At 43.4% G+C, this 24,650-nt stretch overlaps 1 protein-coding gene across 2 annotated transcripts in view; it reads right to left on the bottom strand.

Moving 5' to 3' along the window:
* Positions 1-24,650, bottom strand: part of cenpp (centromere protein P) — a 392,661-nt gene that overhangs the window by 360,859 nt on the left and 7,152 nt on the right. For both annotated transcript variants that reach the window (XM_068051890.1, XM_068051891.1), the window contains exons 2-4: positions 22,303-22,437; positions 21,178-21,341; positions 8,892-8,974 (exon numbers count right to left, since the gene is read on the bottom strand). In XM_068051890.1, coding sequence (XP_067907991.1) covers positions 8,892-8,974; positions 21,178-21,341; positions 22,303-22,424 — 369 coding nt within the window. In that variant the 5' untranslated portion in view covers positions 22,425-22,437. The remainder of the gene's footprint in view (positions 1-8,891; positions 8,975-21,177; positions 21,342-22,302; positions 22,438-24,650) is intronic.

The following is a 24,650-nucleotide window of genomic DNA, read 5'->3' as shown; positions in this document are numbered from 1 at the left end:
TGGTGACGAGCTTCTCGTCTGTTCTTGCAGCACATTCATCCACGTAAGTGGAAAATATTCCATCACACTCCTGACTTGAGTCTTGTGGATGGTGAAAAGGCTCTGGGGTGTCAGGAGGTGAATTACTCATCAGAGAATACCCAGCCTCTAGTAGCCATAATACTATATGGCTGGTCCAGTTAAGTTTCTGGTCAATGGTAAACCACCACCCGCACCGCCCTCACCCCGCCACCCCAGCATGTTGATGGTGGGGGTATTCAGCAATGGCAATGCCACTGAATGTTAAGAGGTGCTTAGACTCTCTCTTGTTGGACTTAGTCATTGTCTGGCACTTGTGTGGCATGAATGTTACTTGCCACTTATCAACTTAAACCTGAAAGTTGTCCAGGCCTCGCTGCATGTGGCAAAAGCTGTTTCATTATCTGAGGAGTTGCAAATGGCACTGAACATGGCACAATCATGAGCAAATATTCCCACTTTTGACCTTATGATGGAGGGAGGCCATTGATGAAGCAGCTCAAGATGGTTGGGCCAAGGACACTACCCTGAGGAACTCCTGCAGCAATGTCCTAGGGCTGAGATGATTGGCCTCCAACAACCATCTTCCTTTGTGCCAGGTATGACTCCAGCTTCTGGAGAGTTTTCCCTGATGCCACACTTGGTCAAATTCTGCCAAGGGCAGCCACTCTCACCTCATATGCTTTTCCAACATCCATCTAAATATTGGGAGGACCGAGGCAAATGTCTTTGGTCGCCCCCACAAACTCCATTCCCTTAGCCACCGACTCCAACCCTCTCCCTGGCAATTGTTGGATGATGTGGAATAGACAGCCTGCTCCCACTTCTTCAGGAACTGCATGTGGCATCAAGAACTCAAAAAGCGGCTAAAGCGTTTCCATATCTGGATATCTAAATCCCATGTCTGCACACATTTACTGTCAATCCTTCCTATCTTTATGAAAATGTTCTACGTCAACACATTATACTGTAATTATGCACTCCGAGAGCAGTGGAGCCACAGCACCAGATGTTCTGCATTAGGAGGTATAGTAAATAGTGTAGATGGGAACAAGAGGTTGAAACCAACATGGACAGATAAGTAAAAAGGGCAAAATTATAGCAGATGGAGTTCAATGTGGGGAAATGTCAGGTCATCCACTTTGGATCCAAGACAAATCGGAATATTTTCTTCATGGTGACAGGCTAGGAGGATCGAAGAGATTTAGGAATTCATATGCATAAAATAAAAACTAGTCCACAAGTACAAAAAGTAATCAAAAGGACTAATAGAATGTTGGCCTTTATCTCAAGGGTGCTAGAATGTAAAAGTCACATTTAAGCCTACGTATACATTCCACTTACCTCCCACAAGGTACTTTTAACTCTACCTTGGCTCTGCACCACCACCAGTCTCAGGCCTGCCGTGACAGGAACAGGCTTGAAGTTATATAATGTTGGAGTCGACCATCACTATCTTTGGGTATATCCCGTCCCAGACTTACCAGAGATGCAGGCACGGTGGTACAGTCCAATGGGAGTGGCCCTGGAAGTCCTCAACATTAACTCCAGACCCTATGAAGTCTCATGGCTTCATACCAAACATGGGCAAAGAAACCTCCTGTTACCTGCCACCGACCCCTCTCTCAGTACTCCTCCATGATGAATACCACTTGAAGGAAATTAGGAGGAAAAGCAAGGGAACAAAATGTACTCAGTGATGGACAATGACGTCCTTCACCAAGAGTGGCTTGGAAGTACTGACCAATCTGGCAGTGCCTTGAAGGACATAGCTGCCAGACAGGACTTGCAGCACACGTGAGAACACCAACATGAGGGAGTAACCAACTTGACCTCGTTCTCACCAATCTATTTTTGGACAAATGCGACAGGTAAAGACTTGCTTTTATATTGGACCTTTCATGACCATAGGATGTTCCCAAGGGTTTTACAACCAAATGAGATACTTTTGAACTGTAGTCACTGCTGTAATATAGGGAATTGGTAGGAGTGACCACTGCACATTTCTTGAGGTGAAGTGTAGCCTTTACACTGAAGACCCCTCCACAGTGTCTTGTGGCACTACCACCTGTGCTCAATGGGAGCAAATCCAGAGCTCAAAAGTGGGTGTCCATGATCGATGTAGTCATCAGCAACAGCAGAGTTGCATTCCACAGCACAACTTGCACTCTTCCATCAGCATCAAGCCAGATGACCAACAATGTTGTGTAGAAGTGCATAACCGGGAGCACCACCCAGCATGGCTGAAATGACAACACAGAACGACAATCTATGCTGAACAACAGAGCAGCAAAGCAAAGACAGAGCTAAGCAATCCCACAACCATCAAATCTGGTCAAAGCTCCAATAGTGGAGGACAGCTAACGGATGGAGGAAGCTCCACAGATATTCCCATTGTCAATGATGGGGAAGCCCAGCACACAAGTGCAAAAGACATTGGCAACTCTCTTCAGCCAGAAGTGCCAAATGGATGCATCTTTTCCCATAGTACCCCACTATTAAAGATACCTGTCGTCAGCTAAATTCAATTTACACAGCAGTCACATTTTGCTGCAGAACTAGCTGGTCCAGCACAACGACAATATTTACATGCACAAGACAACATGGAAAATTGTCTCGGCATATCTTGTTCACAAAAACGAATAAATCCAAACCTACCAATTACTGCCCTATCAGCCTACTCTCAATCATCAACAAAATAATGGAAGGAGTAGTCAACACTGCAATCAATTGGCACCAACTCAAAACTTGATCACCAATGCCCAGTTTGGGTTCCGGCAGGACCACTCTGCTTCACACCTTGTTTCCAAACAATGACACAAGAGCTAAATTAGAGATCAAGGCAGCATTTGGCCAAGTATGGCACCAAGAAGTCCTTGTAAAACTGAAATCAATGGGGAACAAGGGCAAGTTCTCCAGTGGCTGGAGTCATACCTAGCACAAAAAAAAGATAGTTGTGGTTGCTGTAGGTCAATCATCTGAGCCCTAGGATATCACTGCAGGAATTCCTCAGGACAACATCCCGAGGTTCAACTATCTTCAGCTGCTTCATTTATGATTTTTCCCTCCATCAGAAAGTTGTAAGTGCTACTTACTGTTCACTGAAGATTGCACAATGATCAGTTCCATTCATAATTCCTCAGATATTGAAGCAGTCCATACTTCCAGTTTTAAGGGTGAAGGCAGAATTTCTATTAGGACTTCTCCACAACTAAGTTGGGAAACCTCTACTAGTTATATGACAAATAGTGCTGATGTTGTAGTAACATTTCCAAGGAGAGTTCCAAATCAGAAGGTTGAGTGTTTCATCCTCATTCCAGCGATCTGAGGACATAATCTAGGTTGCCATTCCAGTGCAGTGTTGAGAGAGTGTTGCACTGTCAGAAGTGCTGTTTTTCGGGTAAGAGCTTAATCAAAAACATTTTCTATAGTTTCGGTTCCCCTACTGTCCAAATCTATATTTATTCCTCAACCAATACCATCAAGAACAGATTACATTGTCATTTATATCACTGTTGGTAGAACCTTGCTGTGCAAAAATTTGCTTCCAAATTTTCCTACATTGTAATGGTGACTACACTTCAAAAGTATGTCATTGACTGTGAAGCACTTTGGGATGTCCTGAGAATCAGAAAAGTACTAAATAAATTTGAGTTTCATTTTTCTTATTGAAGGCCTGTAGCATTAATGAAGGCTTCAACTCTCTTTCCTACTCATTTCTACCCCAACGAGAGTCCTTGTGCCTTCCTCCCCTTTCTGCTACTACCTCTTGCTGCCACATCCACCCTCACTATCTACAGTTTTTGCGAGTGGAAGCCTGTGACTAGTGGTGCACCATAGGGATCGGTGCTGGGACCCTTGCTGTTTGTAGTGTACATTAATGATTTAGATGTGAATATAGGAGGTATGATCAGTAAGTTCACAGATGACACGAAAATTGGTTGTGTCATAAATAGCGAGGAGGAAAGCCTTAGATTACAGGACGATATAAATGGGCTGGAAAGATGGGCGGAGCAGTGGCAAATGGAATTTAATCCTGAGAAGTGTGAGGTGATGCATTTTGAGAGGACTTTTCAAAGAAAGAAAGAAGAAGGAACAAGGCAAGGGAATATACAATGGATGGTAGGACCCTAGGAAGTACAGAGGGTCAGAGGGACCTTGGTGTACTTGTCCATAGATCACTGAAGGCAGTAGCACAAGGTGTTAGGGATTCATATGGGATACTTGCCTTTATTAGCTGAGGCATAGAATATAAGAGCAGGGAGGTTATGATGGAGCTGAATAAAACACTAGTTAGGCCACAGCTGAGAGTACCGTGTACAGTTCTGGTCACCGCACTATAGGAAGGATGTGATTACACTGGAGAGGGTGCAGAGAAGATTCACCAGGATGTTGCCTGGGCTGGAGCATTTCAGCTATGAAGAGAGACTGGATAGGCTACGGTTGTTTTCCTTAGTGCAGAAAAGGCTGAGGGGGACCTGGTTGAGGTATACAAAATTATGAGGGGCATTGATAGGATAGATAGGAAGAAAGTTTTTCCCTTAGCAGAGGGATCAATAACCAGAGGATAGATTTAAGGTAAGGGGCAGGAGGTTTAGAGGGGATTTGAGGAAATATTTTTTCCGCCAGAGGGTGGTTGGAATCTGGAACACACTGCCTGAAGGGGTGGTAGAGGCAGGAACCCTCAATATTTAAGAAGTATTTAGATGAGCATTTAAAACGCCATAGCATACAAGGTTACGGGCCAAGTGCTAGAAAATGGGATTAGCATAGATAGGTGCTTGATGGCTGGCATAGACACGATGGGCCGAGGGCCTGTTTCTGTGCTATATGACTCTATGACTTTCCCTCCCAGCTCTTCCTTGCCACCACATGCTATCCTGAGCACCTATGCCATTCTTCCATGCCTCATCAACAACTCAGGCCACAAAAATCATTATCACTATGCTCCTGATCATGATCCAAGAAACAGCATTCACGTTTTACGAACATTTTACGAAGTTCTACGAAGCTATAACCAGTTCCCAAATCACAGCTTTTTTCTCAATGAAATCCAACAACCCCTTCTCACTATTTCACCACCTCTAGGCAGTACTTTCACACCACTAGAAGAACATGCTCTTAGACCATTAAAATCACAGCACCACCCACACCTCAATACTACTGCACACCTCCTACATACTTGTGACCCAGTTTCTACCTCTTGATCCAGGACTTTAAAAAAAGGCAAGACATAAATTTCATTACATATCAAACAAAGATAATAATGATGATCATCAAGGACTGATTCACAATTTCCACAAATTGAAGACATAATCATAATTTGAACCTGAAAATACTGCTATTGCTCCCATTAACTTAGCAATAAAAATGCAATTTCAATGATTCAAACACCACAAAACAGTAACCCTAATTATATTGCTTGTTATGTAGCATATCACTGACTCTCTGAGCAATGTAAAACAAGCTGCACTGATGTTTAACATAATGCACTCAAAAGTAAATAGTGCCATCTGCTGGAAATTACTTTTTAAAAATGAAATTACTCATCACACCAATCTCAATAGGGTTGATTCCTTCTTATTTATTATTTCAGATTAAATTAATTAAATTAAATTAATTAAATCAGTATTCAAGGCTTCCCCTCTCTTTCCCAAGAGCTTCCAACTTACCTTGAGCAAAGTGTTTCTAGCTTTTGTAAATAAGTATAGCCAGGTATGACTCAAATGTTTTGAGAGGGAAAACATTTCACCAGCTTAATTATTACTGAGCTGCTCAATCAAGGAGCCCTAGCAAAACTGAGGTCAATGGGAATTAGGGGGAAAACCCTCCGCTGGCTGGAGTCAGACCTAGCACAAAGGAAGATGGTTGTGGTTGTTGGAGGTCAATCATCTGAGCTCCAGGACATCACTGCAGAAGTTCCTCAGGGTAGTGTCCTGGGCCCAACCATCTTCAGCTGCTTCATCAATGATCTTCTTTCAATCATAAGGTCAGAAATGGGGATGTTCGCTGATGATTGCACAATGTTCAGCACCATTCATGACTCCTCAGATATTGAAGCAGTCCGTGTAGAAATGCAGCATGACCTGGACAATATCCAGGCTTGGGCTGACAAGTGGCAAGAAACATTCGCGTCACTAAAGTGCCAGGCAATGACCATCTCCAACAAGAGAGAATCTAACCATCTCCCCTTGACATTCAACGGCATTACCATCGCTGAATCACCCACTATCAACATCCTAGGGTCTACCATTGACCAGAAACTGAACTGGAGTAGCCATATAAATACCGTGGCTACAAGAGCAGGTCAGAAGCTAGGAATCCTGAGGCAAGTAACTCACCTCCTGACTCCCCAAGGATGTCCACCATCTACAAGGCACAAGTCAGGAGTGTGATGGAATACTCTCCACTAGCCTGGATGGGTGCAGCTCCAACAACACTCAAGAAGATCGACACCATCCAGGACAAAGCAGCCTGCTTGATTGGCACCCCATCTACAAACATTCACTCCCTCCACAACCGACGTACAGTGGCAGCAGTGTGTACCATCTATAAGATGTACTGCAGCAATGCACCAATGCTCCTTAGACAGCACCTTCCAAACCCGCGACCTCTACCAACAAGGAGGACAAGGGCAGCAAATACATGGGAACACCACCACCTGCAAGTTCCCCTCCAAGTCACACACCATCCTGACTTCAGCTGTTCCTTCACTGTCGCTGGGTCAAAATCCTGGAACTCCCTTCCTAACAGCACTGTGGGTATACCTACCCCAAATGGACTGCAGCAGTTCAAGAAGGCAGCTCACCACCACCTTCTCAAGGGCAATTAGGAATGGGCAATAAATGCTGGCCTGTCCAGTGACGCCCACATCCCATGAATGAATAAAAAAAAAATAATGCAGTAATGGATTGGATAGCTATTCTGCACAAGATGGGAGATCCCTGTACCGACAGAGGAGAGGTTCAGTTCCTAACAAGAGAGACCTTTAATCTCCCTTTCAGATTCTGGAAAGGAAAATATCTGTTCCATTCAAACAATAAACATTTTTGACTGGCAAATTCATATCCAAATCCTTTTGTCGTAGGAAATATCTTTATATAGGACATTCACACCGTTGGCATCACAGGAGGTATTCCCATCCATCAAAGCTATAAATGTTTAAACAGCGAATGTATGAAAACCAAAGCAAAACAGATTATATATAGCACATAACATATATTGTATAACCCCAGCATGCTCTATTATAGCTTGTGAAAATTTGTTACATTACAATCTTCAGCTCAACAGGATTATTTTCGACAATGAATACTTAGGTGAAGTGATTAAGCACTTACATGATAATAAAAGCAAAATACTGCAGATGCTGGAAATCTGAAATAAAACCAAAAGTGCTGGAAATACTTAGCAGATCTGGCAGCATCTGTGGTGAGAGTAGCAAAGTTAACATTTCAGGTCAGTGACCTTTCATCAGAACGGCAGCACTTACGTGAAGTGAAGTAAGCACTACATGAAGTGAGCGTTTGGTGCTATTGGGAGTTCAGGCTAACTTTTTCTTAACTATTTATTTCAACAGAGAGGAGTGGCAGTGTAGATTGCGATTTGTGAACCATTATGGATCCTCAGTGGTTTTTCTGTGTCGGATTTGAGATGGTAGCTTTTAGACTACATTTTATTCTGTTTACTGCTGTAAATCAAGTGGTAATTCAAGGGAGAAACAGACTCTTGGATCTTCTCCACCTATCTCATCATTGAGGATTACTGTATCAGGATACGAAGAGAAAATAAAACTACAACGGACATTAAGCTTGACTCAGCATCTCATCACAACATTTTTGTGTTAACTGTTAAAAATTATCCTGCACTTTCACACAGGATAATCAGTTTCCTTCTATATACAGCTAGAAGCTACATCTTAATTCTATGACAATAGACAGCACTAACAGAACATGTGACAATTTGCAGCGAACTTTGTATACACTAAATTTTAATCAGGAGGAATTCTTGAAAGTGGATTCATTTTTATGCTATTGTTGGGTATGCTGATAGGAAAACTGCAAGCAAAATTAGTAACAGAAGGAAGTAAACAACCACAACTAGGACTTATTAGCACCTTTAACAGAGCAAAACATCCCAAGGCGCTTCACACGAGTCGTCAAACTAAATTTGATACCGAGCCACGTAAGGAGATATTTGGACAGATGACCAAAAGCTTGGTCAAAGAGGATCTTAAAGGAAGAAAAAGAGGTAGAGAGGCGGAGATTGGAATTTGAGAGCTTAGGGCCGAGGCAGCAGAATGCATGGCCGCCAATCACGGATGAGGAGGCGCCAGAATTGGAGGAATGTAGATATCCTGGAAGATTGTAAGGCTGATGGAAGTTACAGAAATAGGGAGGGCGAAGCAATGTGACAAAATAGAGACAGTGGAGAGGTCAAGAGAGGATGAGATGGAACTGGTTATCATCAGTGTTGATGCGAGACCTGACATCGTATTTTCAGATGATGTCGCCAAGCAGCGCATGCAAATAAGAAATAGGATGGGGCCAAAGAAAGATCCTTGGGGAACTCCAGAGATAACAGTGCGGTAACGAGAAGAGAAGCTATTACAGGCGATTCTTTGGCCACGACTATAGGTAAGAACGGAAGCCTACAATATAAAGCTGAATGTATGTTTGGGAAACAAAGTGAACTGTTGTCCTGTTTCCATTTTTGGAAAATACTAAATGTCAGTTATAACTTATACAATGTTTCACTACTTTACCAAATGAAAATCAAGGGTTTTGTGATTATAAACAAACAATCATCTACTTCTGAATATAATGCCTGTTCTACACGAATAGTAAACTTGAAATTTGACTGTACAATTGACATACCTGAATCTCAATTAGTTCAAATTCAAGCTCAAACTGCAGCGAGCGACTGTAGCCTGACAATCTATACTGTTTAGTTTGATTACCTGCAAATAAATTAAACATGATGAAAACACATTGTTAGAAAATTCATATAAGCTGATATTTATTACCAAGAATAGCTATTTTCATTCCAATATTTTTGGTTGTGAACTTGAAACTTGCATTCAGTATCAAATCAGACACAACATGGGGCTGATTCGAAGTAAGGCCAAGCTCCTCCTACACAGCCCTAACCGTGTCCTTAGTAGTTCACCTCCTGCTGTGCCACTAAGATAATTCTACATCCCACCATCCAATAAGTTTAAAAGTTATTGCTGATTTGTGCCAGGTTACAAAATAGTTTTCTACTGTGTGCCTTCATCCTCAAGGAACTAAGTTAAGACTACCGAACCCATATAGAACTGTTGCAGCTCTGCAGACAGGAGTTCTTTATCCCATCATTCTGAGCTGAATTCAACACGAGGTTCCAGAGGTGAAACGATAACTTACTGTACGAACCAGTCTTTAATGATGCAGCAGGGCCAACTCTTTAGAAATTCTCCAAGTAAAGCGAGAACTACCAGAGTGGTTTACATAAAACTGCATGTCACTTACTTCTGAATCTGTTTGCTCTCTTATGCTATCACTCAAAAGCTTAAAGTTTTTGAAAAACTCTTAATTATCAAGGTTGCATTTATACAACACGCAAAACAAAAGAAACGTAATATAACACAGTACTAACAGAAAATACTGCATAAGTATATAGTAACTTGCCTATGTTAAGTAAATAAAGGTTAATGCATTCATTGAAACAAAAGACACTGTGGGCATTTTCAACATTTCAAAAGTCCTTACTTTATCTATCTTATTATTTCCCGGGGCGGCACAGTGGTTAGCACCGCAGCCTCACAGCTCCAGCGACCCGGGTTCAATTCCGGGTACTGCCTGTGTGGAGTTTGCAAGTTCTCCCTGTGTCTGCGTGGGTTTCCTCCGGGTGCTCCGGTTTCCTCCCACATGCCAAAGACTAGCAGGTTGATAGGTAAATTGGCCATTAGCAATTGCCCCTAGTATAGGTAGGTGGTAGGGAAATATAGGGACAGGTGGGGATGTGGTAGGAATATGGATTTAGTGTAGGATTAGCATAAATGGGTGGTTGATGGTCGGCACAGACTCGGTGGGCCGAAGGGCCTGTTTCAGTGCTGTATCTCTAAACTAAAACTAAAACACTTATTCTCTCTGCAAACCCCAATTGTTTTTTTTAGATAGAAATTCATCCTTAAGGCCATGACAAAATTTGGAATTTTACTTTATTTCATTTTTAATTGAAGCAGCAGATGTCTTTTACCCGATCCCAAAGTGAGGTTGGCTAGCATATTTAAATTGCTATTGGCCGCATCAATGCAGATAGCTTTCTGAAATCTGAACATGCTTACTTTCTCCCCCATTATTAATTTCTGGTGGTACCTTAACTACAGATCAGTTGTCTGGAAATGCAATGGGTTTGGATTTTTGAAAACACAAAAGGCAATTTTCTGCTGACACAAAGAACAGTACAGCACAGGAACAGGCCATTCGGCCCTCCAAGCCTGCGCCGATCTTGATGCCTGCCGAAACTAACACCTTCTGCACTTCCAGGGCCCATATCCCTCTATTCCCTTCCTATTCATATATTTGTCAAGATGTCTCTGAAACGTCGTTATCGTATCTGCTTCCACCACCTCCCCTGGCAGCAAGTTCCAGGCACTCACCACCCTCTGTGTAAAGAACTTTCCTCGCACATCTCCTCTAAACTTTGCCCCACTCACCTTAAACCTATGTCCCCTAGTAACTGACTCTTCCACCCTAGGAAAAAGCTTCTGACTATCCACTCTGTCCATGCCGCTCATAACTTTGTAAACCTCTATCATGTCGCCCCTCCACCTCCGTCGTTCCAGTGAAAACAATCCGAGTTTTTCCAACCTCTCCTCATAGCTAATGCCCTCCAGACCAGGCAACATCCTGGTAAACCTCCTCTGTACCCTCTCCAAAGCCTCCACGTCCTTCTGGTAGTGTGGCGACCAGAATTGCACGCAATATTCTAAGTGTGGCCTAACTAAGGTTCTGTACAGCTGCAACATGACTTGCTAATTTTTATACTCTCTGCCCCGACCGATGAAGGCAAGCATGCCGTATGCCTTCTTGACTACCTTATCCACCTGCGTTGCCACTTTCAGTGACCTGTGGACCTGTACGCCCAGATCTCTCTGCCTGTCAATACTCCTAAGGGTTCTGCCATTTACTGTATACCTCCCACCTGCATTAGACCTTCCAAAATGCATTACCTCACATTTGTCCGAATTAAACTCCATCTGCCATTTCTCCGCCCAAGTCTCCAACCGATCTATATCCTGCTGTATCCTCTGACTATCCTCATCATTATCCGCAACTCCACCAACCTTTGTGTCATCCGCAAACTTACTAATCAGACCAGCTACATTTTCCTCCAAATCATTTATATATACTACAAACAGCAAAGGTCCCAGCACTGATCCCTGCAGAACACCACTAGTCACATCCCTCCATTCAGAAAAACATCCATCCACTGTTACCCTCTGTCTTCTGTGACCGAGCCAGTTCTGTATCCATCTTGCCAGCTCACCTCTGATCCCGTGTGACTTCACCTTTTGTACCAGTCTGCCATTCGGGACCTTGTCAAAGGCTTTACTAAAGTCCATATAGACAACATCCACCGCCCTTCCCTCATCAATCATCTTCGTCACTTCCTCAAAAAACTCAATCAAATTAGTAAGACACGACCTCCCCTTCACAAAACCATGCTGTCTCTCGCTAATAAGTTTGTTTGTTTCCAAATGGGAGTAAATCCTGTCCCGAAGAATCCTCTCTAATAGTTTCCCTACCACTGACGTAAGGCTCACCGGCCTATAATTTCCTGGATTATCCTTACCACCCTTCTTAAACAAAGGAACAACATTGGCTATTCTCCAGTCCTCTGGGACCTCACCTGTAGCCAATGAGGATGCAAAGCTTTCTGTCAAGGCCCCAGCAATTTCTTCCCTTGCCTCCCTCAGTATTCTCGGGTAGATCCCATCTACCTCAGATAATCTATGAAAAATCGTACATTTGCGCACACTTCCTATCAATTTTTTCCATTATAAAATCCCATGTCTGCATTTAGAATGAAATTGCCTCTACAACCTGGTCACACAACAAATACATCTACTAACCAGTGGTGCAACTGCAGTACTTCTGCTAGTGTAGAGTATATTTACAGCCTTTTGAAGTTCACACGGGAAACTTCCATCAGAAATATGGACAGAGGAATTTGAAAAGAAAATTACAACAGAATTTATGACTTGAAAATGGGGACTAATTTACATTTGCACACCTTGGTCTAATTATCACCAGCCCCCTCCCCCACCTTCACCTGAAGACTACACTTGGTCTCAACTCCCTATGTGAAATACCACAGGAAATCAGGATGTCTTTGAAAGAATTAATGTTATAATACAGCTGTTCTCCTCATCTCCACATCATCATGTAGTCTGATAATCGAGACATCCAATTCTGGCCTCTTGAGCATCCCCAATTTTAAACTCTTCCATCATTGGCAGCCATGCCTACAGTTGCAAAGATCCTAAGCTCCAGAATTCCCTCCACAAATTTCTCCACGTTTCTTTCCTCCTTTAAGATGCTCCTTAAAACCTAACTCTTTGATCAAGCTTTTGGTCATCTCATGTGGCTCAGTGTCAAATAGTGTTTGACAATGCTCCTGAGAAACGCTTTGGAACATTGCACTACGTTAAAGGCACTATATAAATGCAAGCTGTTGTTGTGTGTAGGTTAGATTAAGTATTCTATTAGAATCAGACAATCATAGAAAGTTTAAGGCAGAGAAAGAAGCCACGGCCCACTGTGTCTGTGCCGGACGAAAAACGACCCACCCATTCTGCGCACACCTTCCAGCATTTGGTCCGTAGCCCTGCAGATTATGGTACTTGAGGTGCACATCCAGACTCCTTGTGAATGAGTTGAGGGTTTCTGCCTCAACTATCCTTTCAGGCAGGGAGCTCCAGACCCCCACCATCCTCCAGGTAAAAAAAAATTCCTCAACTTCCCTCTAACTTTTCTACCAATCACTTTAAATCTATGACCTCTAGTCATTGACCTCTCTGCTAAGGTAAATAGGCCCTTCACCTCCACTCTATCCAGGTCCCTCAAAATTTTGTACATTTCAATCAGATCTCCCCCTCAGCCTTCTCTCTTCCAAGGAGAACAACCCCAGCCTATCCAATCTTTCCTCATAGCTGCATTTTTCCAGTCCTGGCAACATCCTCGTAAATCTCCTCTGTACCCTCTCTAGTGCAATTACATCCTTTCTGTAATGAGGTGACCAGCACTGCACACGGTACTCAAGTTGTGGCCTAAGCAATGAATTGTACAGTTCCAGCATAACCTCCCTGCTCTTATATTCTATACCTCAGCTAATAAAGGAAAGGATTCCACATGCCTTCTTAACCACCTTATCAACCTGTCCTGCTAACTTCTGTGGATCTGTGGACATTCACTCCAAGGTCCCTCACTTCCTCTACACTTCTCAGTATTTTCCCCATTAATCGTGTATTCCTTTGCTGAAAAGAGACATGTTGTCGAAGCTTTTCATCTTGCACTCATCAGGACAATACGCAAGAATAACCAATGCAAGGGAAAACAACAACTTATACTGCACGAGAAAAGTGCTGATTGGTTGGCAAGTGAACTCTGATTGGTAGAGGCGTTGCCCTGGAGAATGCACCAGTTTACGGTGACTAACAGTTAACTGCCAAGCTTTGTTTGAAATTTAAACCAGGTAGCTTGACTGATTGGTCAAGGCATTGCCCTGAGGAATGAACTAGTGAATGGCTTTCACTTATTTTGTTCAGCTGAAACAGGCACAATGTGTGTACATCTTCTTTCTATCTGCAAAGAACAGGGCCCTGTGTATTAATATATGTAACTTCCAGTACGCACAAATGCACCACACTGCGAGCCTGACTGACTATCTTAAATTGCTTGTCATCGTAATTCTTAGCACACTGCGGATTATTTAGCAAATGTTGTCCAACTGCAGAATCACAACTGATGTTGGACACTGTGTTTTGCAAGCAAATTAAGATTGTCAGTAGGGCTCGCAGAGTGGCACCATGGTTAACAAAAAAAGTTAAAGATAGTAACAAAATTGAAGAAAAAGCATATAATTGCGCAAAGATGGGTGGCAGGTCAGAAGATTGGACAGAATATAAAAAACAGCAAAGAATGACAAAGATTAATGAGGAAAACATGAGATTATGAAAGAAAAATAGCTAGAAACATAAAAGCAGATAGTAAGTTTCTACAGATATTTTTTTTTAAAGTCAACAAGGTGAGCATTGGTCCTATAGAAAGCGAGTCTGAGAATTAATTTTGGAAAATAAGGAGATGACAGAAGAATTGAACAGGTATTTTGCATCGGTCTTCACTATGGAGGCTACAAGTAACAGCCAAGAAATAGCTGTAAATCAGGAAATGGAAAGAAGGGAAAATTACATCACTGGGGAAGTGCTACTGAGCAAATCTTTGGAGCTGCGGTCTCAAGTCCCAGTGTCCTGATGGACTTCATCCTCGGGTCTTTAAGTGGCTATTAAGATAGTTGATACATTGGTTTTAATTTTCCAAAATATCCTAGGTACGGGAAGGTTCCATTAGATTGGCTATTTTCCTATGTAACTCCTTTATTCAAAAGGGAGATAGAAAGCAGGATACTACAGGCCACTTAGCTTAACAACTGTCACAGGGGAAATGTTAGAAGCTATTATTAAAGACGTTACAGCAAGGCACTTAGAAAAATTCAAGGTAATCAGGCAGAGTCAACATGGTTTTTTGAAAGGGAAATCATGTGTAACCAATTTATTGGAGTTCTTTGAACATGTGCTGTAGATAAAAGGGAACCGGTGGATGTACTGTCCTTAGATTTCCAGAAGGCATTTGATCAGGTGCCATATCAAAGATTATTGCAGAAAATAAAAGCTCATGGTATAGGGGGTAACGTACTGGCATGGAAAGATGATTAGCCAGCTAAAAAGCAACAGAGAAAAAGCATAAATGGGTCATTTTCTGGTTGGCAAAATGTAACAAATGGTGTGCCACAGGGATCTGTGCTGGGGCCTCAACTTTTTACAATTTAAATAAATGACTTGGATGAAGAGACCAAAGGTATGGTTGCGAAATTTGCTGATGACACAAAGATAGGTAGGAAAATAAGTCATGAAGAGAACATAAGGGGTATACAAAGGGATATAGCTAAGTTAAGTGAGTGGGCAAAGATCTGCCAAATGAAGTAGAATGTGGGAAAATGTCAGAGTCATATAGCACAGAAACAGGCCCTTCGGCACATCGTGTCCGTGCCAGCCATCAAGCACCTGACTATTCTAATCCCATTTTCTAGCACTTGGCCCATAGTCTTGTATGCTATGGGATTTCAAGTGCTCATCTAAATACTTCTTAATTGTTGAAGGTTCCTGCCTCTACCACCCCTTCAGGAAATGCGTTCCAGATTCCAACCACCCTCTGACTGAAAATATTTTCCTCAAATCCCCTCTAAACCCTGGTTATTGACACCTCTACTAAGGGAAAAAGTTTATTCTTTTCTAACCTATCAATGCCCCTCATAATTTTGTATATATCAATCATGTCCCCCTCAGCCTTCTCTGCTCCAAGGAAAACAACCCTAGCCTTTTCAGTCTCTTTTCATAGCTGAAATGCTCCAGCCCAGGCAACATCCTGGTGAATCGCCTCTGCACCCTCTCCAGTGCAATTACATCCTTCCTATAGTGTGGTGACCAGAACTGTACACAGTACTCCAGCTGTGGCCTAACGAGAGTTTTATACAGCTTCATCATAACCTCCTTGCTCTTATATTCTATGCCTTGGCTAATAAAAGCAAGTATCCCATATACCTTCCTAAATGGACCCTGAGCTTCCGGTTGCTTGCTACTTCAACACTCCCCCCTGCTCTCATGCTCACATCTCTATCCTGGGCTTACTGCAGTGTTCCAGTGAACATCAACGCAAGCTCGAGGAACAGCATCTCATTTACTGATTCGGCACACTACAGCCTGCCGGACTGAAAACTGAGTTCAATAATTTCAGAGCATGACGGGCCCCCCATTTTACTTTTATTTTTAGTTATTTTTTCTTTTTTACATTTTTTTACAATTTTTTTTTGTATGTTTATTTCATTTCATCTTAGTTTGCTTACCCACTGTTTTTTTTTCATGTTTGTTCTAGCTGCTGTTCAATCTTCAGTCCGTTAACACCCTATCTATACTAATGCTTTGTCTTTCAACACACCGTTAACATATTGTTTGCCTTTGCTCCATGACCTTTTGGTCAGCTATGTGGCCTTGTCCAATCTACACCTTCTCCTTTGTTATCTCTTGCCCCACCCCTGCCTCACTTGCTTATAACCTTTGACATTTCTAATATTTGCCAGTTCCGAAGAAGGGTCACTGACCCGAAACGTTACCTCTGCTTCTCTTTCCACAGATGCTGCCAGACCTGCTGAGTATTTCCAGCATTTCTTGTTTTTATTACCTTCCTAACTACCTTATATACCTGTGTTGCTGCCTTCAGTGATCTATGGACAAGTACACCAAGGTCCCTCTGTACTTCCTAGGATCCTACCATCCATTGTATATTCCCTTGCCTTGTTAGTCCTCCCAAAATGCATCATCTCACACTTCTCAGGATTAAATTCCATTTGCCACTGCTCCGCCCATCTTACCAGCCCATCTATATCGTCCTGTAATCTAAGGCTTTCCTCCTCGCTATTTACGACACAACCAATTTTCGTGTCATCTGCAAACTTACTGATCATACCTCCCATATTCACGTCTAAATCATTAATGTACACTCTAAACAGCAAGGGTCCCAGCACTGATCCCTGTGGTACACCACTAGTCACAGGCTTCCACTCACAAAAACAACCCTCGACCATTACCCTCTGCCTCCTGCCATTGAGCCAATTTTGGATCCAATTTGCCAAATTGCCCTGGATCCCATGGGCTCTTACCTTCTTAACCAATTTCCCATGTGGGAGATTATCAAAAGCCTTACTGAAGTCCATTTAGACTACATCAATTGCTTTATCCTCATCTACACATCTAGTCATCGCCTCGAAAAATTCAATCAATTTAGTTAGACACAATCTTCCCGACAGAGCCATTCCGACTATCCCTGATTAATCCCTGCCTCTCCAAGTGGAGATTAATCCTGTCTCTCAGAATTTTTTCCAATAGTTTCCCAACCACTGATGTTAGGCTCACCTGCCTGTAATTACCTGGTTTATCCCTGCTACCCTTCTTGAATAATGGTACCACATTCGCTGTTCTCCAATCCTCTGGTACTTCTCCTGTGGCCAGAGAGGATTTGAAAATTTGTGTCAGAGCCCCTGCTATCTCCTCCCTTGCCTCACATAACAGCCTGGGATACATTTCATCTGGGCCTGGGGATTTATCCACTTTTAAGCCCGCTAAAACATCAAATACTTCCTCCCTTTCAATGTTCAAGTATATCACAATCCCCCTCCCTGATCGCTACACCTACATCGTCCACCTCCATCGCGAACACAGATGAAAAGTAAACATTTAAAAGTTCACCCATGTCCTCCAGCTCCACACACAGATTGCCACTTTGGTCCCTAATCTTTCCCCGGTTATCCTCTTGCCCTTAATGTACTTATAAAATGCCTTAGGATTTTCCTTTATCTTGCCCACTAGTGTTTTTTTAATGTCCCCTCTTCGCTCTCCTAATTACTTTTTTTTTTAAGTACCCCCCTTCACTTTCTATAATCCTCTAATGCCTCCGCTGTTTTCAGCGCTCTGAATCTACCATAAGCCTCCTTTTTTTTCCTGATCCAATCCCTTGACATTCAGAGTTCCCTGGACTTGTTGGCCCTCCTCTTCACCTTAATGGGTACATGTTGGCTCTGAACTCTCACTATTTCCTCTCTGAATTACTCCCACTGGGCTGATGTAGACTTTCCTACAAGTAGCTGCTCCCAGTCCACTTTGGCCAGATCCTGTTTTATCATATTGAAATCGGCCTTCTCCCAATTCAGTACCTTTATTTCCGGTCCGTCTTTGTCCTTTTCCATAACTACCTTAAACCTTACAGAGTTATGATCACTATCCCCGACTGACACTTCTACCACTTGACTGGCTTCATTCCCAAGGATTAGGTCTAATACTGCCCCTTCTCTTGTAGGACTTTCTACGTACAGGCTCAAAAAGCTCTCCTGCATGCATTTTAATAATTCCGCCCCCTTTAAGCCTTTTGCACTAAGACTATCCCAGTTGATATTGAGGAAGTTGAAATCCCCTATTATTATTATCCTATTATTTTTACACCTCTCTGAGATATACCTACATATCTGCTCCTCTATCTCTCCCTGACTGTTTGGAGGCCTGTAGTACATCCCAGACAAGCGATTGCCCCCTTTTTGTTTTTAAGTTCTACCCATATGGCCTCATTTGAGGAACCTAAGATATCATCCCCCCATACTACAGTAATTGACTCCTTGATCAACAGTGCAATGCCACCTCCTCTTTTACCCCCTTCCCCTGTCTCGCCTAAAGATTCTATACCCTGGAATATTGAGCTCCTAGTCCTGCCCCTCCCTCAACCATGTCTCTGTGATAGCAATATCATAATCCCATGTGCTAACCAACGCCCTCAATTCATCTGCCTTACTAGTAAGGCTCCTTGCATTAAAATAGATGCAGTCTAGGGTTTGCATTTTTCACTTATGCCTTAACAGGTCTATATTTGCTCTGCCTTCCAGACAGACTCAGTTTCTCTTCTATATTTGACTGTGCATCACCCCCTACTGTACCTCCACTCTGTATCCCATCCCCCTGCCAAATTAGTTTAAACCCCACCCCAACAGCACTAGCAAACCTCCCAGCAAGGATGTTGGTCCCGTTCCAGTTCAGGTGCAACCCGTCCAACTTGTACAGGTCCCACCTTTGCCAGAAACCGAGCCAGTGATCCAGGAAACTAAAGCCCCCCCTCCTGCACCATGTCCTCAGCCACACATTCATCTGCTCTATCCTCCTATTCCTATACTCCCTAGCATGTGGCACCGGGAGTAATCCAGAGATTAGAACCTTTGGGGTCCTGCTTTTTAATCTGCTACCTAGCTCCCTAAATTCTTGTTGCAGGACCTCATCTTTCTTTCTACCTATGTCTTTGGTACCAATGTGCACTACGACCTCTGACTGTTCACCCCCCCCTTCAGAATGCCCTGCAGCCGCTCCGTGACATCCCTGACCCTAGCACCAGGGAGGCAACATACCATCCTGCAGTCACATTTGCGGCCACAGCAACGCCTATCTGTACCCCTTACGATTTCATCCCCTATCACTATAGTTCTTTTACTCCTTTTCCTCCCCTCCTGTGCAGCTGAGCCACCTGTGGTGCCACAGACTTGGCTCTTGCTGCATTCCCCTGAGAAGCTACCTCCCCCGACAGTATCCAAAGTGGAAAATCTGTTAGATAGGGAGATGGACCCAGGGGACTCCTGCACTACCTGCCTAGTTCTTCTACTCTGCCTGGCAGTCACCCATTCCCTTTCTGCCTGAGCAGTCTTTACCTGGGGTGTGACCACCTCCTGTACGTGCTATCCACGATGATCTCAGCCTCGCGGATGCTCCATAGTGTCTCAAGCCGCCGCTCCAGATCCGAAACGTGCATTTCGAGCAGATGCAGCTGGAGACACTTCCTGCACACGTGTTAGCCCTGGACACTGGAAATGTCCCTGACTTCCCACATTGCACAGGAGGAGCACTCCACATTGCCGAGCTGCCCTTTCAAAATGTGAAATTATCCATTTTGGCAGGAAGAATTTAAAAAAATTATTTAAATGGAGAGAGATTGCAAAGCTCAGAGATGCAGAAGGATCTGGGGTGCCCTAGTGCATGAATCGCGAAAGGTTAGTATGCAGGTACAGCACGTAATTAAGAAAGCTAATACAATGTCATCGTTTATTGCGAGGGGAATTGAATTCAAAAGTAGGGAGGTTATGCTTCAGTTATACAGGGCATTAATGAGACCATATCTGGAGTACTGTGTACAGTACTAGTCTTCTTAGGGAAGGCTGTAAATCTGTTGGAAGCAGTTCAGAGAAACTTTACTGGACTAATACCTGGAATGGGCGGGTTGTCTTATGAGGAAAGGTCGGACAGCTATGTTTCTATCGGCTGGAGTTTCGAAGAGCAAGAGGTGACTTGATTGAAACATACAAGATCCTTCGGGGTCTTGTCAGGGTGGATGTGGAAAGGATGTTTCCTCTTGTGAGGTAATCTAGAACTAGGGGTCACTGTTTAAAAATGAGGAGTCGCCCATTTAAGACAGCGATGAGGAGAATTTTTTTCTCAAAGGGTCATGAGTCTTTGGAACTCTGTTCCTCAAAAGGCGATGGAAGCTGAATCTTTGAATATTTTTAAGACATAGGTAGATAGATTCTTGATCAGCAAGGGGCAAGAAAGGTTAGTGGGGTAGGTGGGAATGTGGAGTTGAGGTTACAATCAGACCAGCCATGATCTTGTTGAATGGCGGAGCAGGCTCAAGGGGCCAAGTGGCCTGCTCATGCTCCTAATTCGTATGTCCAATGCACAGCACCAGTAGTTGTCGAATATTATGCTTGAAATACCAACTTCAAAGTTGAGCAATTACTTCTCAAATAGCCTCTTCAAGAGCTCCTTCTTAATCTTTTCCAGGTCATTGATTCAACATGAACTGTAACATCTGAATATTTCCCTTCCTTTCTAATAGTTTATCTACCTGCTCAGTTATGCCCCTCAGCCTGGCATCAGAGAGACAACACACTATTTGTGAGCTCCAGATACAGCTATCCTCCTGATTCCTGCAACCTACCTATACTAGGGGCAATTTATAATGGCCAATTTACCTATCAACCTGCAAGTCTTTGGCTGTGGGAGGAAACCGGAGCACCTGGCAAAAACCCACGCGGTCACAGAGAGAACTTGCAAACTCCGCACAGGCAGTACCCAGAATTGAACCCGGCTCACTGGAGCTTTTAAGCATGCAGTGCTAAACACTGCGCCACCTACGTATGCAAAATGTCCTCCATTTGCAAAACATCCTCTTCTCTACCTCGGAACTCCTCTTACACCTGTGGAGGTAATGACCTTCTGGAATCTATCTTCTGGAAATTAAGTATTTACAAACTTACCATCCCCAACTGTTGTCATGGTGCATTTATTGAAGCCAATGCCAGTTAATTGGGTTAGCAAAGCAATCTGAGATTCAGCCTGTTCGAGCTGCGCTTCTAGATCAGTACTTGAGCATTTCCATGATTCAGAATTTTGTACACTGAACTTTTCTCTTTGCATATCCCTAAACAAAAAAGTGAAAAAGAAATGACAGTAAATAGACCAATTTTAAGACTTCATGACTGAACTTTAACACTGATGTATGAGTAAACATAGCATAGCAGGGTCATTTGAGATGTCGGGGGTGGTTGTCCCTGCCCTTTTGCGAGTCGGCCCAGGTTAAGGGTTCCATGCTCAGGCTTACGAGCCACAGCCAACAACGGAACCAGCAAATTTTTGATGTTGATGGCAGAAGAGCTCGAACCTCGAGGGACAACGGATGCTTACAGGTAGAGGATCCTTTGGGAAGAGGATTTAAAGCACACGAGGATGGCAATGGGAAACCACCTCATGTGCTTTGTCCCTAACCATATTGCTCATTTCTCATGGAAGTTAAAAAATACGAGACTCTTAGGAGCAACTGAAGAGGAAAGCGCAGGACCTTAAGGCGCGGGGGGGCCAGAGAAGAGCAGGCTGAGGGGGCAGAGAGGAGAAGCCAGAGGTGGGGGGGACAGAAAGTAGAGGCTGCAGAGTAGAGTGTGCAGGGGGTAGAGATCAGAGGTCAGGGATCTGCCACATTATGTTCAGTTACATAACATTATTCTGACAGCATCACCTAAAAATATAGTGCCAACAGATTGTTGAGATCACTCACTATTTAACAGGTATCAATACAGAGATCAGTATGCTAGAAAGGAAATACTAGCAAACATTTCCACTTCATTGACATGCTGAATGACATTTGAATACTGAGAGCTTTTTCCATCTTTTCTATTCCCCTTCCTAATTTTTTTCTCCCTAAATAATTTAACAACCTCCTCCCAGCACACATTAACTATGTCTTTTTCATTATATTTACAAAAATGATTGAAGTTGCACATGGCAAATTCATGGAAGTTACAAAATAAAGTAAACTTAGATTTCTTGATGTATAGTACTTTTGATTCAAATGAAGAAATGCTTTTGCAATCAGTCTTGTCACTTACATGGTTTTCAGAAATTCTCCAGAATAAAAGTGACTGTCTTTCGCCTGTTGCTCCAACATTCTAATCTCTTCCTGGAGAGAATGGATCTCATCTTCATAAGTGTGATGCAGCAATTTGTCCATGAGTTTTGCTGTCCTAAAATGATAAAAGATTGCATTATTCTATATGTGAAAGTAATGGTTCTATAAAAGTAAACTGAAAAAGCAAAAGTAGCATTGGAGCAATGTGTGTAGGTGTCTGCCTTGGTTCAGTGGTGGCACACTCAATCTAAGTCAGAAGGTCAGAGGTTCAAGTATCATTCCAGAGGCTTGAGCACATAATTTAAGCTAACATTTCAATGCAGTACTGAAGGAATGCTGTCCTTCAGATAAATTGAGGACTTCTACTGCAATCTCAGGTGAACATAAATGATCTCATGACACTATACAAAGAGCCAATATTTATCCCTTACCTAACATCACAAAGAATATCTGGTCATTTATCTCATTGGTATCTGCAGGACCTTGTGTAAAAATTGGTTGACACATTTCCATTTGATTCTACCTTTCAAAAGTACTTTATCGGCTGTGAAATGCTTTGGGATATCCTTAAGTCATGAAAGGTGCTATATAAATGCAAGTTCTTTCTTTTATGTACTCAGTCTGTCCCAGCCAAATCACGCTCTCTTACCTATTGCTCCACCTGATATAGCTTCAATCTCTACACCCTCAATTTCAGGGAAGTAAACTCAAGCATACCTGACACACAATTGGTCTAGTTATCATGAACTAAATTTGGTTTTATCATGTCAAGTTCTACTGTGTGTCACTCTCCCCTGCCTAAACCATCTAATAATTCAAGAACAACAAGCAATCACCTCCTGGCCTGTCCACAACCTCCAAATTCAACAGCATGGATATGTCTCTGAGATTGAAAGCATCTTGACAACTGCCTCTGCTCCTTCCTCTTCCCATCCACCCCAGCCCTAAACTGTCATCACTTCATAGTTTCTTCCCATCTACCTTTTCTCATCTTTTCCAACCTGCTAATCTTTTGATCCCCGCCCCTCTCTGCTACTAATCACTCAGTAACCCTCCCTGACCCCAGTAGAAGCTGACATGGTCAACAGATCCCTTTCCTCTGGCACTGTCCCTCCGCCTTCAAGATCCTTCTTTGGCCTCCTTGTCTCGAGAGACAATGGGTAAGTGCCTAGAGGTGGTCAGTGGTTTGTGAAGCAGCGCCTGGAGTGGCTATAAAGGCCAATTCGAGAGTGACAGACTCTTCCACAAGCGCTGCAGATAAAGTTGGTTGTCGGGGCTGTTACACAGTTGGCTCTCCCCTTGCGCTTCTGTCTTTTTTCCTGCCAACTGCTAAGTCTCTTCGACTCGCCACACTTTAGCCCCGCCTTTATGGCTGTCCGCCAGCTCTGGCGATCACTAGCAACTGACTCCCATGACTTGTGGTCAATGTTACAGGACTTCATGTCGCTTTTGCAAACATCTTTAAAGCGGAGACATGGACGACCAGTGGGTCTGATACCAATGACAAGCTCACTGTACAATGCGACTTTGGGGATCCTGCCATCTTCCATGTGGCTCACATGGCCAAGCCATCTCAAGCGCCGCTGGCTCAGTAGGGTGTATGTGCTGGGGATGTTGGCTGCTTTGAGGACTTTTGCGTTGGATATACGGTTCTGCCATCAGATGCCAAGAATACTCCGGAGGCAGCGAAGATGGAATGAGTTGAGACGTCGCTCTTGGCTGACATACGTTGTCAAGGCCTTGCTGCCGGAGAGCAAAGTATTGAGGACACAGGCTTGATACACTAGGACTTTTGTGTTCCGTGTCAGTGCGCCATTTTCCCACACCTTCTTGACCAGTCTGGACATAGCAGCAGACGCCTTTCCCATGCGCTTGTTGATTTCTGCATCGAGAGACAGGCTACTGGTGATAGTAGAGCCTAGGTAGGTGAACTCTTGAACCACTTCCAGAGCGGGGTCGCCGATATTGATGGATGGAGCATTTCTGACGTCCTGTCCCATGATGTTCGTTTTCTTGAGGCTGATGGTGAGGCCAAATTCGTTGCAGGCAGCCGCAATCGTTGATGAGTCTCTGCAGACACTCTTCTGTGTGGGATGTTAATGCAGCATTGTCAGCAAAGAGGAGTTCCCTGATGAGGACCTTCCGTACTTTGGTCTCCACTCTAAGACAGGCAAGGTTGAACAACCTGCCATCTGATCTTGTGTGGAGGCAAATCCCTTCTTCTGAAGACTTGAACGCATGTGAGAGCAGCCGTGAGAAGAAGATCCCAAACAGTGTAGGTGCAAGAACACAGCCCTGTTTCACGCCACAGGATAGGAAAGGGGTTTG

The sequence above is a fragment of the Heterodontus francisci genome, chromosome 19 (assembly GCF_036365525.1).
Source record: "Heterodontus francisci isolate sHetFra1 chromosome 19, sHetFra1.hap1, whole genome shotgun sequence".
NCBI lineage: Eukaryota > Metazoa > Chordata > Chondrichthyes > Heterodontiformes > Heterodontidae > Heterodontus > Heterodontus francisci.
The sequence above is the reverse complement of the archived record's forward strand: the minus strand, read 5'-3'. Positions and strand labels throughout refer to the sequence as shown.